The sequence below is a fragment of the Stegodyphus dumicola genome, chromosome 12, assembly GCF_044657685.1.
Source record: "Stegodyphus dumicola isolate Sdum_Otavi_A_Nest chromosome 12, ASM4465768v1".
Taxonomy (NCBI): domain Eukaryota; kingdom Metazoa; phylum Arthropoda; class Arachnida; order Araneae; family Eresidae; genus Stegodyphus; species Stegodyphus dumicola.
In genome coordinates, this window is record NC_140779.1 from 16,524,215 (window position 1) to 16,539,230 (window position 15,016).

The window sequence follows — 15,016 nt, forward strand, 5'->3', positions numbered from 1 at the left end:
TCTCTGAGCGCTTTGACAGGTGAACATTTTGGTCATCTGTGACATTGTGTTGTAGAGTCATTAGGATATTTTGAAGCAGGAGGCATGAACAATTCGCAGTGCCCTCGCCGGGATTCGAACTTGGACCTCTCGAATACGCGACGAGTGTGCTACCGTTACACCACGAAGACATACTGAAAGGAGGGGGAAAATATCTTATAATGTCCCTAAACAAAACCTGGGCTAGCTGTTCAACAATGAAGGTTTGGAGAAGTAAGAAAGAACTAGAGCTTCAGAAGCAGCAACAAAAGATAATTGTGGATGAGAAATTCTTCAAAAGCAGAAGAAGAAAGAAAAATTATTCCAGTTTTCTGATCTGAGAAATTTGTGCGAAATGGGATAAGATTTATAACGCAACGATAACCTCCTGATGAAGTATTGATATCCTCCTGATAAAGTAGCAGCAAGCTACAGCATAAGCATTGTCAATCACAGTACCACGCCTCACTTTAGAAATGATTTTAAACGTTGTAGGAACAATAAATCACAATGGAAAAATTTTGAATAAAACAGAGGCCCATTGAGTCTAAAGCAGAGTGGCGCTTAAAGAAAAGGTAGAAGGCGCATCTTTAAAATCACCCAGACAGTAATCTGGGTGATTTTACGGTAGGAAATTTTGCATTTAAATAATAAATAGCATCTTTTCCAGTTATGCCGTTTACTCTTCTTCGTACAGGCACAGCGAAATTAAATTATGTTTTCGTCTACCTTATATGTTTCATACTGTGTTTATCTTTTTTGTTTTATAATTGATGATTTCTATTTTGGGATTTGAAATCCAAAAATAGAAATCATCAATTATAAAAGTATTTTCTATTTTTATTCAAGTTCTATTTTTATAATAGATAATTTCTATCTATGATTTCTATTGTCCATTTATATTTGATTATGATTTTGTATTGCAAAACTTATGCACAGATACTGTTGGAAAGTTTAAATAAGAAATCATCTATGATGCAGAAATGATCTGATCCATTTTACATTATTCTTATGGGAGGGGGGATTTGAGTGTTTCAGTTTACGAAACTTCTCGTTGACGAACGCCCTTCAACAAGTGAATTAAATTCATAAGCTGCGACTTCACAGTACACATGAATTAAATGCATTTCTTCATAAATCACACGAGATAATATACAGTGGCTCACATTTTTTTCAGACGCCTGTATTTTTAAAGTTTATTAGCATAGATGTTGTTCTAAATATTAAAAACAGATTTCAAGTTTTTGCCTTATGTATAATTTTTATCCCTATTTTAAGACTTGCATGTTACAAAATGAATATCATCAAAATATTTGCAATGAAATAATTTATTCCAAAAATGTTAATCAATAATTACTTTGTTTTTTCTCATTGGTGGGCACTTAGTCGACCTAGGCTTGACCACTAGTAAGGCCGGAAGCAGTGAATACTTTATTAAGGAAGCACCTAATAGGTGGGCCACCGTTACCTCATATGGTGTATTGTTGTATTGAGAATACGGCAAAGCACACTAGGGCTATCTGCCTAAGGAAGGGATGCCTTCGTGGAGGACTTTCTAAGGGAAACTGGCTAGTATACACGTTAGACATGGGGAAAACCACGAAAACGCCCATGCAGCCAGCCCGTTCGCGGGATTCGAACCTCGAACCGAACTACCAGTGTTCAGCGGTTTTACGGCTCGGCCGCTGGTGGGCCTCGTTACCTCATATGAAGGGACAGACAATTACAGCCATGCTTTCTAAGGGATTCGAACCCGGGTCCTTCGGTATGGAAGTAAACTCCCCTAATTACCATACCTCCCTGGGTGGCATTAGTAATTGCATATTTCCGTGTTTATTTCAGACTGTTATCCTGCCTATGATGTATATGGCCAGTGGCGTAAATAAAGGTAAATAAGTGGCGTAAATAAGGCCGCACGCTTTGGCACAGGGACGCGAAAGCGTAGGAAGCCATGGACGCACTATATTAATATGTGTAAGCTTAAAACAAGACTTATATATAAAAAATAGAATCCGTCTTCTTTTAAGTTTTTAAGATCCTTCTCCTCAGGGCCTCCGCGTGGGTATTAGGCGTCCTTGTTCAAATTGGAATTCGGCGCCCCTTTATGGGGTTCTGTTGCACTCTACAAATTATATGCGAAATACTCTTTTATAATATTCAAAATGTGACTTTCGAACTGAAAAGCTTTAAAATTATAATATTAAAACACCTTTCTGTCTTATTGTTTTTTATTATTTCATAAATTTTAAAACAAAACAATGATAAAAAATTTTTTAAGAAAAATATAAAAATTAGAAAATACATACATTCAAATATTGGTTCTCCTAGCTTTAGCAGCTACAAACGCGCGTATCAATTCCTTTATATTTAATTTATCCAAAATTTCTCTTTCTATGGATATAATTGACAAGTCCGATAATATCTCCTGCGCCATAGTAGATCGCATTTAGTTTTTATAATTTTAAGTTTTGGAAAACTTCATTCTCCGGTAGCCACCGAAACTGACAAGGTTAAAGAAATCCATAAAGCTATTGCAATATTTGGAAATGTATCGGTAAGATTGTTTTCATAAATATAATTTAAAACATCAATAGGTGACATATCCTCTTTGGTAAAACATCGTAAGGATTTTATTTCTTCGAATAAATTTAATCCATCAATATCCTTTTCATTAACATTTTTAGCATCCATTAATTTTTGTTTTAATTCTTTACAATGTCTTAAAATTTCATAGTCCCTCCAGTTTTTTAAATTAGGTATATAGTGAAGTAATTGTAATGACCTTTTAATTGACTGAATATTTCAGTAATTGAAGAAATAGTAGTGTCTAATATTATATTGTAAAATTCAACCTTAAATTTTTGTCTCGGATTGTTGATTGGTTTGTTCATCTTCAAATAGTTTCTTTTTAAACTTGTTTCGACTTTGTGGAAAATTATCCACCCCCAAATCATCAGCAATGATACTTGCATTGGTAATTGCATGTTCATACGCTTCATCTGATCTACGATTATTGGTGTGGTGGTGTATTTAATTATGGCAAAGCACACGAGGGCTATCTGCCTAAAGGGAGGGATGCCTTTCGTGGAGGACTTTCTAAGGGAAACTGGCTCGTATATACGTTGCACATGGGGAAAACCACGAAAACGCCCATGCAGCCAGCCCGTTCGCGGGATTCGAACCTCAGACCGAACTACCAGTGTTCAGCGTCTTTACCGCTCGGCCGCTGCTGGGCCACCTACGATTATTGAGTTCTGATGTAAGATTTTGTAAACTGCCACTCACGATTTGTAAATCACATTTAGAATTTTGCATTATTTCATTTGCCACATTTACTAAATTTAAAATATCGTGTCAGATGTTAATGGAACAAATGAATTTAAACGACGAAACCATCTGATTCAACATTTTTGCTTGAGGTTTTGATTCCATGTCTCTCTTGTTTGATCTTCTTGAATAATTATTAACTCTCTCAAATTTCCCTTCAAATCGTTTTCCAACGGTCTTAAAGCCTGAATTCTACTTTTCCATCTGGTGTCGGAGAGTGTCTTTAAAGTGATATTTTCAAAATACTGTTGCAAAATTGAGCAACGTTTAAAGAATGAAGAAAAGTAGTTGTAAAGCTCCTGCAGTACTACGAAGAAATTAACTGTTTCGAAGGAAATTTTAGCTGCATCATTTACAATTAAATTTAGAGAATGGCAGAGCAGGGGATATAGAGTGCCCTCGAATTATTTTCAATAATTTTTTGTTGAAATCCTTTGTGCTTTTCTCTCATATTAGCACCATTATCATAAGGTTGGTTGGTACTTTTCCGTTTCGCCGGCGCAAATCTCGCCAAGCAGAATTTATTGGCGACAACATACAGTATACACATAAAAAATATTAAAAAAATGTTAGTTCTAAGAATTCTTTTTTTGAAGGCATAAACATTTTAATATCGCTTAAAATTTTATAAAAAGCCAATAAATAAAGACAATAAATTTGTAAAAAGACATCAATTTAAGAATTTACTATGCCTTCATGGTTCAACATTCTGATTCGCCCGTTCATATCAGGTGACCCCAAGCGATCTCATCTTACGTAAACTACTCTACAAAGATCTAATGCTCTCAGCAATTATCTACATTAATTTCAAGTTAAATATAAATTTGGAAAACAAGTTTAAATGCAAGAAATATTTCAATTCGTACGAATAGCTTACTCAGAAATTATGTAAAACTGCAGTGTTTTACTTCGCTAATGCATTCTCATTAGAATTGATGAATTTAACCCTTGACTTTACCTTTTCTATATTTTCGGCTTCGTGTAAGCGCTGTGATTGCATCCTAATTGACTTAATTACCGAAAATGGCCTTAGACATAAAACTGAACTATCTGATAAAAATTCTATGTAATTATATGCCAGTATTGAAAGAAACAATCAATCTGATAAGAAAAAGCTGCGACTTGTTTTCAAAATGAGGCGTAAAAGGTTACCAGCGAAAATATTCCGTTTGGCATCGGTTGTACCATTATTGGCGACTTTATCGCTTGCGCCGGCAGAACGGAAAAGTACCGGTTGGTCTCCTAAATCTAATACATTTAGTTCTAACGATTTTAAATGTCCATTTATGAATTCAAACAGACCTTATCCAATAGTAACGTCGACAGCTTGAAATCCTAAAAATCGTTCTTCAATTTGGGCTTTATTGGTTCCCTCGTTCTTATAAACAAATCGAATTACAACAGTCAATTGTTCGGTATGACTGACATCAGGTGTACTATCCCGAATTAGTAAGTAATATTTTGACGATTTAATCATGTGTAATAAATGCTTTTTTATTCCTTCTAAAATAATACTTATTATTTTATTCTGAATTTGATCCCCTAAGTAATAATCCTTCTTCTTTTGAGATGTTTGAATTTTGTGATGATGTTCAGCGATTACTGGATGAAATTTTGCTATGGTTTCAACCAACTCCAAAAAATTTCCATTATATGTATGATACAACTCTTTCGAAGAACCTCTAAATGCAAGACATTGCCATGCTAAAATTGAATTAAATAAATAACAGATTTCCAGAAAACATTTTCTGCATCATAAAGTCTTTGTTGAGCTGCATCAATAGTACATAAGTTACTGCAAAGACATTTTGAGTTCAGTGCATTTTTAACTATGTTTAAGGTGAGAAGATGCGCTGCTTTCATGTATTTTCAAAATGTGGGTTAAATGTGCCCGATCATTAAATCCATACTTAATAAGCTGTGAATCCTTCTTACTGAATAGTTTACATGGGAAGCTAAAAACTGCATTTCGGGAATTTGAATATACTAAATAATTTCTAAATACTTTTTCTCCATTCGGTAATGTTCTATAATAGAACGATTCTGAAAACTTTACTGCATCCATAGCTTTCTCCATCGAAAGCTTTATGACAGAATTATCCATAGCTTCTTCCAGAATTATCTCCCGGAAAAATGTTTGGTTATCAAGCGGGGAGGACTATTTTTAATTTAATAATCTCTAATTTTTTATAGAAATTGGATCAGGCCAAGTAGCTGGATCGTTTAATTGAAAGTCAAAATCTTCGTTTTGAGATATTACGTTATTACCCGGCGAATTTTCTATATCAACATTTAAGTTTTGACTTGGTACAAATCGTGGCTTCTTCTTGATCATATTCTCATGAATTTACATTTTGAGATAACTTTCCAATATGAAATTCCAAAGCAGATGTTGATGTTGACTGTTCTAGTTCAATTGCTTGTCCGTCTAATCCAGGGGAGTAGCTAAGGTTCTGAGCGCCCGGAGACACCTAAAAATTTTGCGCCCCTTTTTGTATTCCAAGAATGGAAAGCATTTCATTCTGAAACGTGTATCATCCATTTGGCGCCCCTGGATGCTGCGCCCGGGAACGGATGTCCCCCCTTGCCCCACCCTAGCTACACAACTGGTCTAATCATATTGTGTTTCTAATCCTATTGTTTATTTAGTGATCCCGCCAGTTTCTGATTAGCTTCCTCTCGTTACAATTTTCCTTTTCCTATTTCCTATTTTGTGCTCCAGACTTTTTTTTTTTTTTTTGAGAACATGTTTCTAAAAAATATTTATTGCGCTAAAAAAAAATAATTAATTTTCATTTCATATACAAAATGCATTATATGATTTTCTCTCAATATACTATTTGAAAATCGAAAGCCCATTTATGTCATTTGCTACTAAATAAAGATATTCAGATTAAGAAAGTAATTTATTGAAAATTTAGAAACTTTTTTTTTTTTTTTCGAAAAATTTATGTCTAAGAATTTAATGTGAAATTTTTTCTTCTTTCTGCTGATTCAAAATATTTAAGCAAATTAAACTAATATTAAGACAAATGACTAAAAAGCATTTGTTACAAGCAATTGAAATATTCAAAACATCTCAGGTACATAATAATTATAAACTATTAATGAAAAAGAGCTATAATCATTAGTAATTTTTTTTAGAATTTTTTTACGATTATTTGGAAATTGGGTACTTTTCCGTTTTGTCGGCGCAGGCGATAAATTCGCCAATAATGGTATAACTGACGCCAAACGTAATATCCTCGCTGGTAACCTTTTACGCCTCGTTTTCAAAACAATTCGCAGCCATTTCTTATCAGATTGATTGTTTCTTTCAATACTGGCATATAATTCCGTAGAATTTTAACCAGATAGTTCAATTTTATGCCCTAAGGCCATTCGCGATAATTAAGTCAATTAGAATGCAATCAAATACAGAAAAGGCAAAGTCAAGGGTTAAATTCATCCATTCTAATGAGAATGCACTGGCGAAGTAGAGCACTGCGGTTTTGCATAATTTCTGAGTAAGCTATTCGTACGAATTGAAATAATTCTTGCATTTAAACTTTTATTCCAAATTAAGATGTAACTTGAAATTAATGTAGATAATTACTGAGAGAATTAGATTTTTATTGCGTAGTTTACGTGACATGAGATCACTTGGGGTCACGTGATATAAACCTGCGAATCAGGATGTTGAAACATAAAAGCATGGTAAATTCTTAAATTAATGTCTTTTTACAAATGTATCGTCTTCATTTACTGGCTTTTTACAAAATTTTAAACGATATTAAAATGTTTATGCGTTTAAAATAACAATTTTTAGAACTAACATTTGTTAACATTTTTTATATGTATATTGTATGTTGTCGCCAATAAAGTCTGCTTTGCGAGATTTGCGCCGGCGAAACGGAAAAGTACCGGAAATTGTAGTTGTATATCAGAAACAGATAAATCGAATTTCGCACAATTAACCCGGCGGAAGTCGCACCAAGAAAAGTTACTAGAGTGGGCGCGTGGGGTATAACATACCCCAATATTTAAAATACGATAAAAATAGTGTTATTTAGTTTTAAAGCTGTTTTTCTTGTTCTCGTCTATTATAAATACGTGAATAATTATTGGGTTTCAAAAAATTAATTTCCAAAATAATCTTAGAGTTAAATGAAAATAACTAAAAAAAAAAATAAATAAAAATCATGCCTCTAAGTTTCATTGCATCTCTAATACGCAATGCTTATTTTATTTCTTCACACTTTGAACGAAATACATTCATGTGTTCTTAGCACATAATGTTTTCACATTTTAAGCATTGCATTCACGTTCTTCTGTCCTTGGCGCGAAGGCAAAAAATGTATCCCATCTTTCATACTTAGTTGTTTCGAATTTCATGTATTCGTTTTAATTCTTCGTCGAAACTTCTGCTTTTGTTTTGCATGCAGTTCGTCAGTTTCTTGGTAAAGTATTAATATCTGATCTTTGTTCAATACTTTTTATCATTAATTTTAATGCTAAGTCCTTTAAAAATAGACTTCTGTTTTTGGTTGGTGGATTAGCAGTTGAATGTAATATAATTCAAGTATTTATTACAGCAACATTCAGTGCAGGAAAGAAAATTACCATTGGCCACCTCCATGTTATTCTGGCAATTGAATAATTGGCTGAAATTTCATCCCCCATATCCACTGCTTCTTTAGTCATATTATAAAAACATATAATTCCTGACGTTTTATTTTCTCCAATAGTATCATCTATAGTATGATCGTTATATAATGTTGAAAGCATAAGAACAGTGTTTCCTTTTTTAGAAACATCAGGAATTAACGTTTTATCTTTTTCGAAACCAAAACAGTGTAGAAAATATTCCTAGTTTCATCTTCAGTTTCCGAAATGCAATCTTCATCGCTTTCAAATATTTCTAATAAATCTCACAGGCGTTGCATCTCCAGTTCATAGGGAGTCATTCTTTTTACCATATTTACCATAATGCAGTTAGAAATTTTTAAGAATTTAATGTCAAGTACTTTAAAGTCACTTGCGAGTAGAAATATTTACTGTTACACTGTAGAAATAAATTTCTGAACTAAATATTCAGTCAGAAAAACACTTACGCGGATAGGCGTGCGGGGTGTGTCATACCCCAGTTCCAACAAAATACCGATAAATCTTTTTCTGAAACACACAGGCAAGGAAAAAGCGGTTCTGAAAGTCAACCACAACTAGAAACTTAGCTACTGAAAGCAGCACAGAATTTCAGTTTCACAAGTTAGGAATATTCCACTTTTATGTAGGGTTGGGGTATGATACACCCCACGCGCTTTTCCGCGGGTTAAGGGTAAGAGTTATCTAGGTTTTATAGAGGTAAATAAAAAGTTGCTTTTTGTATTATTCTGTTAATTTAAAAAGATAAAAGCTTATCTTAATGAATTGTTTCTTTTTATGAATCTTTATTACTATGAAAATAATACTAATAATATATTTAGTTGTTAACTTATCTCTAAATAGTAATCCTATATTTTAGAGCAATTATAAACAAATAAACGATTTGAAAACAATTAATCAGAGTACTTTGCTTGCGAAGCAATTCACAGAGTGCACGCACTTTATGAGCAACGACTACGTATATGATTAAAAATAAGGGTATGCCTTATTAGTTCAAGGGTACGCGCCCCTGTGCATGTAGACTCTGTAGTACATGTAGGCGCCCCCGTACATGTTTACCTCACTAAAGTTTTTCAGTAATGACACGCGCTTGAGAAGGTCGAGCGAGCCGATGGCTTAGTAGTCTTACTACATACAAAAACACCAAGAAAAAATGCTAATTAAACACACAAAACAAAGAAAAAATAGCAAACTACATGTGCCCTTAGAGTGATGAAAATATATTTGAGAATACCATAATAATTTTGAATGACGACTTTTGGTTGCCACATTTAAAAAATGTATGTATATTATCATTGAAAAAAAAAAAAAAAAACTAATCAACGACGTTGAGGTGCAACAGCTTCTCATCACATGAAGAATAAATATATGACGATAAAAACATTCCCAATTCCTCTTGTTACATGTTACAAATTCTTAGATTTTTAAGTACCACAGTTCCGTTTTGTAGCGCGAAATCCACACGGAAAATGTTTTTATTGTTCATATCGGCATTCAAGTTTTGTTTTACACAAACGAAAACAACCCGCAGAAAACAAAAATAAAATAAAATTAAAATATAAAATTAAAATTGAAATTAAATCTCATTTTATTGCTTAGAAAATATAAAACATGCAAAATGGCAAGCGTATAATTAACAACTTTTATTTAAGTAAGATTAAATTAAATATATTCAGAAACATATTCAATTAATTCAGTTCTCACTTCGCGGCAAAACAAAAATACATAACACCTCAAAATACCTTCATTAAAAATTGAAAAATATAGAAAAAACACCATTAAAACATTTTTTTTACAATTAAAGAAATATTTTTACAATTAAAAAATTAGAGCTTCTACGCAAAAGCAAACAGTTCCGCCAGCAGGCAAGAAGGCAGATTTTTCGGTGCGCAAAACTGAAAATTTTCTTTTCGTCCCCCTCGGCAGAAAGACACTGAAGGTGCAGAATCTGACTTCATTCACTATTCTCCTCAGTTTCAAATATTAACCAATTTGGCTACTATGGGAAAAAATTAGTCTTAGCCGCACTTAAACAACACTTAAATTGTTGATAATTCTACAATTATTGCATACAGATTAACTAAAGGCATAAAATCCGTAAGCGGAACATACTAGCAACATAATTCAATGATTTTTAAAGCAAAAATGCACATTTACCAACATGTAAGAATAATAATAATAAAAAAACTGAGCTCACCGAGCCGAGTAATAGAGTAGGTATATATATATATATGTTACGGTGAAACACCGAAATCTGGAGAATGTCGATTTTCACCGGTGAATGTCAACATTCACATAGTCACTTGGTGTATGTCCGAAATATTTTCCAAATACTCTTATTTGACTTACACCGGTGAATGTCGACATTCACCATGTATTAATGGTGAATGTTGAACATTTAACAATATTATATTTCCTTCTCCGTAATTCATTCGCGAAAAAACGCACTTGAGACTCAGAATAAGAACTTAAAACACACAGTACATTCAAAATGAGAAAGGAAAATAATAGAAGTTATAAACTTACCAAGTTATAACTCGACATTCTCCAAGTTATGTGATTCAAATCTTATTTATTGCAACAACTTAAACTATTATGACACTTTGATTTGCACAAGAGGCCCTTGCTTTTACAACTGCATTTATTTGTGGAACACTTCCTTTTGGAATGGCAGCGTGCACATATGCTCCTCTCTTTTCGACCTACACCAGAGCATATCTGTGTTTGTCGACATACACCGGTGAGGGTCTGAATGTAAAAGAATGTAAAGAAATATTCGATCTTTCACCGACGTATTTGGTGAATGTTGACATTCTCCGGTCAAAGTCGACATTCTCCAATTTCGGTCTTTCACGATAACATATGTACTTTAGATGCGGCAGATTGCAACCAAAAAAGGAAGTGCACATCTACATGTTATAGCAGTCTTATATACAAAATTCCTACGTTCTGAGGGTACTCATTTTTGGAGTCGAATGCGAGATACATACCCGCGAATAATGCGAGGTACATAATGTCTTTCGGAGTCGAATGCGAGATACATATGTACTTACGTACAGACGTGACGAAAAAAATCTCTTCTGAATCTATTTTATCAATGCATTTTGAGAAAGACAATCCTTTGTCAGTGTCCTCCAAACAATGTCCTCACGTACAGATATCACGTCAAAACATCGTTAAATTGCATTCGATAGCTGTGAAAATGGATATTTTCGTTGAAATATAATAGCCGGAATTTTTCGTGATTACAATATTTCCTTTACTTCGTATTTTCCATGCGATCTTCCATTCGTGATGCAGATCTTCCATGAGCCAGAGAAGTGAGTCCTGCATCACGATCTGGGATCTTACCTTCGAACACCTTCTTTAATGACGATCGTTGTTTGATTTTGTTTTTATTTGTAGGTTTCCGTCGTACTAAGCCGTACATGTTTTGTCTCACTGTTTGCGTCCTTCCTTTTTTGCGTTTTGTGTCATCACTACCGCGCCAGGAAAGCTTTTGCGACCATGCAATTGCTATGTGATTTCCGATCGTCTAGGTGTACCGCAACTCTCCTGAAAGTTTGTCACGCCTGTACTGATACATCCTACATACACTCATGAGCAAAATTGAAAGAAATCGTTAATTATGCCTATTTTTACGAAAACTATTTAACAAAAGGTACTAATTATACCGACAATGAATCATGCAAATATACGAATACGTAAACGTAGATGTGTGTGTCTGCGAAGATGTGAGAATATAAGGGTACGAGGATTTAAAGGTGGGGTGTGGTGTATTTAATTATGGCAAAGCACACTAGGGCTATCTGCCTAAGGGGAGGGATGCCTTTCGTGGAGGACTTTCTCAAAGAAACTGCAATACTGGAATTTCTGAGGAATACACGTTACGCATGGGGAAAACCACGAAAACACTCATGCAGACAGCCCGTTCGCGGGATTCGACACTCGGATCGAACTACCAGTGTTCAGCGACTTTACCGCTCGGCCGCTGGTGGGCCGAGGGTTTAAAGGATAAGATGGAGTAGGACTGGACAAAAAACATCCCTTCGAGTATTACTATAAATTCTGGCTTACTGGTGGACAAAACTTATCTACATCTCAATAGCTTCGACGTTAAAAGTCTATATTTAAAGCAATAATTGCAGTAATAGCTGAATTGTTAGTTGTACGTACCTGTAAAGTATCTGGAAATTTCTCACACATCTGTGTCAGACATTTTAATTCCATTCAGAACAACGTATTCAATTTTAATAGACATTTTAATTCCCTTCATAACAAAGTATTTAAGTACTTTTCTCAACGTACGTAGCAAAAAAAAAAACGTGGAAACAAATTACATGCAGAAAATAACAAGCGATTGCACATAACATCAATAGAGCTAGATTTCGCAAGTTTGTGTGAATAAAAAGGCAACCACACGCCTGTTACTAAATATAAGACTGTAGGTGAACTCTGAAGAAAAGGTTAATGCTATTAATGAGTAAATTAAATTCGTTTTATGTTAATAAAAAATACAATGCAACTTGCACATGTTGTATTAGATAGGAGCTCCTCTATAACCAGAAATATAATGCAGCTCCTCAACTTGCGCCTATTGCATTATATAGACGCTGCTCTATAACCAGAAGCATTGTGAATCTTCTCAACTTGCACCTATTGTATTAGATAGACGCTCCTCTATAACCAGAAGCATTGTGCAGCTCCTCAACGTGCACCTATTGTATTAGATAGGCGTTCCTTTATAACCAAAATCATTGTGCAGCTCCTCGACTTGCACCTGTTGTATTAGACAGACGCTCCTCTATAACCAGAAACATTATGCAGCTCCTCAAAGTGCAAATATTGTATTAGATAGGCGCTCCTCTATAACCAGAAATATACTGCAGCTCCTCAACTTGCGCCTATTGTATTATATAGACGCTCCTGTATAACCAGAAGCATTGTGGAGCTCCTCAACTTGCACCTATTGTATTCTAGAGACTCTCCTCTGTAACCAGAAGCATTGTGCAGCTCCTCAACTTGCACCTATTGTACTAGATACAAGCTCAGCTATAACCAGAAATATTCTTAATTCCTCAACCTGCACCTATTGAATTAGATAGACGCTCCTCTATAACAAGAAATATTTTGCAGCTGCGTAACTTGCATTTATTGTATAAAATAGGCGCTCCTCTATAACCAGAAATATTCTGCAGCTCCTCAACTTGCGCCTGTTGTATTATATAGACGCTAATCCTACACCAGAAGCATCGTGCAGCTCCTCAACTTGCACATATTGTATTAGATAGGCGCTTATTTATAACCAGAATCATTGTGCAGCTCCTCGTCTTCCACCTGTTGTATTAGACAGACGCATCTATATAATCACAAACATTGTGCAGCTCCTCAACTTGCAACTATGGCATTAGATAGGCGCTCTTCTATAATCAGAAATATACTGCAGCTCCTCAACTTGCACCTAGCGTATTATATAGATGCCCCTGTATAACCAGAAGCATTGTGCATCTCCTCAACTTGCACATATTGAATTAGATAGACGCTCCTCTGTAACAGGAAATATAATGCAGCTCCTCAACTTGCGCCTATCGTATAATATAGACGCTCCTGTATAACCAGTAGCATTGTGCAGCTCCTCAAATTGCACTTATTGTATTCTAGAGACACTCCTCTGTAACCAGAAGCATTGTGCAGCTCCTCAACATGCACCTATTGTATTAGATACACGCTCATCTATAACCAGAAATATTCTGCAATTCCTCAACTTGCACCTATTGAATTAGATAGACGCTCCTCTATAACTAGAAATATTTTGCAGCTGCTCAACTCTGTAACCAGAAACATTGTGCAGCTCTTTAAAGTACACCTGTTGTAATAGATAGGCGCTCCTCTATAACCAGAAGCAACGTGCAGCTACTCAACTTGCACCTATTCTATTAGATAGGCACTCCTTTATAACCAGAATCATTGTGCAGCTCCTCGAATTGCACCTGTTGTATTAGACAGATTCTCGTCTATAACCAGAAACATTGTGCAGATCCTCAAATTGCACCTATTGCATTAGATAGGTGCTCCTCTATAACTAGAAATGCAGCTTCTCAACTTGCGCCTATCGTATTATATAGATGCTCTTGTATAACCAAAAGCATTGTGCAGTTCCTCAACTTGCACGTGTTGAATAAGACGCTCCTCTGTAACAAGAAATATGATGCAGCTCCTCAACTTGCGCCTATTGTATTATATAGACGCCCCTCTATAACCAGAAGCATTGTACAGCTCAACTTTCACCTATCGTATTATATAGACTCTCATCTGTAACCAGAAACATTGTGCAGCTCCTCAACTTGTACCTATTGTATTAGATATACATTCCTGTATAACCAGAAGTATTTCGCAGTTCCTCAAATTGCACCTATTGAATTAGATAGATGATTCTCTATAACTAGAAATATTTTGCAGCTGCTTAACTTGCATCCATTGTATTAGATAGCCGCTCCTCTATAACCAGAAATATTCTACAGCTCCTCAACTTGCGCCTAATGTATTATATAGACGCTCCTCTATAACCAGAAGCAACGTGCAGCTCCTCAACTTGCACCTATTGTATTAGATAGGCGCTCCTTTATAACCAGAATCATTGTGCAGCTCCTGGACTTGCACCTGTTGTATTAGACAGACGCTCGTCTATAACCGGAAACATTGTGCCGTTTCTCAACTTGCACCTATTGCATTAGATAGGCGCTCCTCTATAACTAGAAATATAATGCAGCTCTTCAATTTGCCCCCATTTCATTATATAGACGCTCCTCTATAACCAGAAGCATTGTGCAGCTCCTCAAATTGCACCTCTTTTATAAGATAGACGCTCATCTATAACCATAAGCATTGTGCAGCTACTCAACTTGCACCTATTGTATTCTACAGACTCTCCTCTGTAAACAGAATCATTGTGCAGCTCATTAACTTGCACCTATTGTATTAGATACACGCTCATCTATAAGCAGAAATTTTCTGCAGCTCCTCAACT

At 35.0% G+C, this 15,016-nt stretch overlaps 1 protein-coding gene across 1 annotated transcript in view; it reads right to left on the reverse strand.

Moving 5' to 3' along the window:
• The window catches only part of LOC118200977 (uncharacterized), a 176,589-nt gene extending 165,918 nt beyond the window's left edge, over nucleotides 1–10,671 (reverse strand). Inside the window, exon 1 of the mRNA XM_085827497.1 lies at nucleotides 10,516–10,671. Coding sequence (XP_085683623.1) covers nucleotides 10,516–10,533 — 18 coding nt within the window. The 5' untranslated portion in view covers nucleotides 10,534–10,671. The remainder of the gene's footprint in view (nucleotides 1–10,515) is intronic.
• Between the last annotated feature and the right edge of the window lie 4,345 nt (nucleotides 10,672–15,016).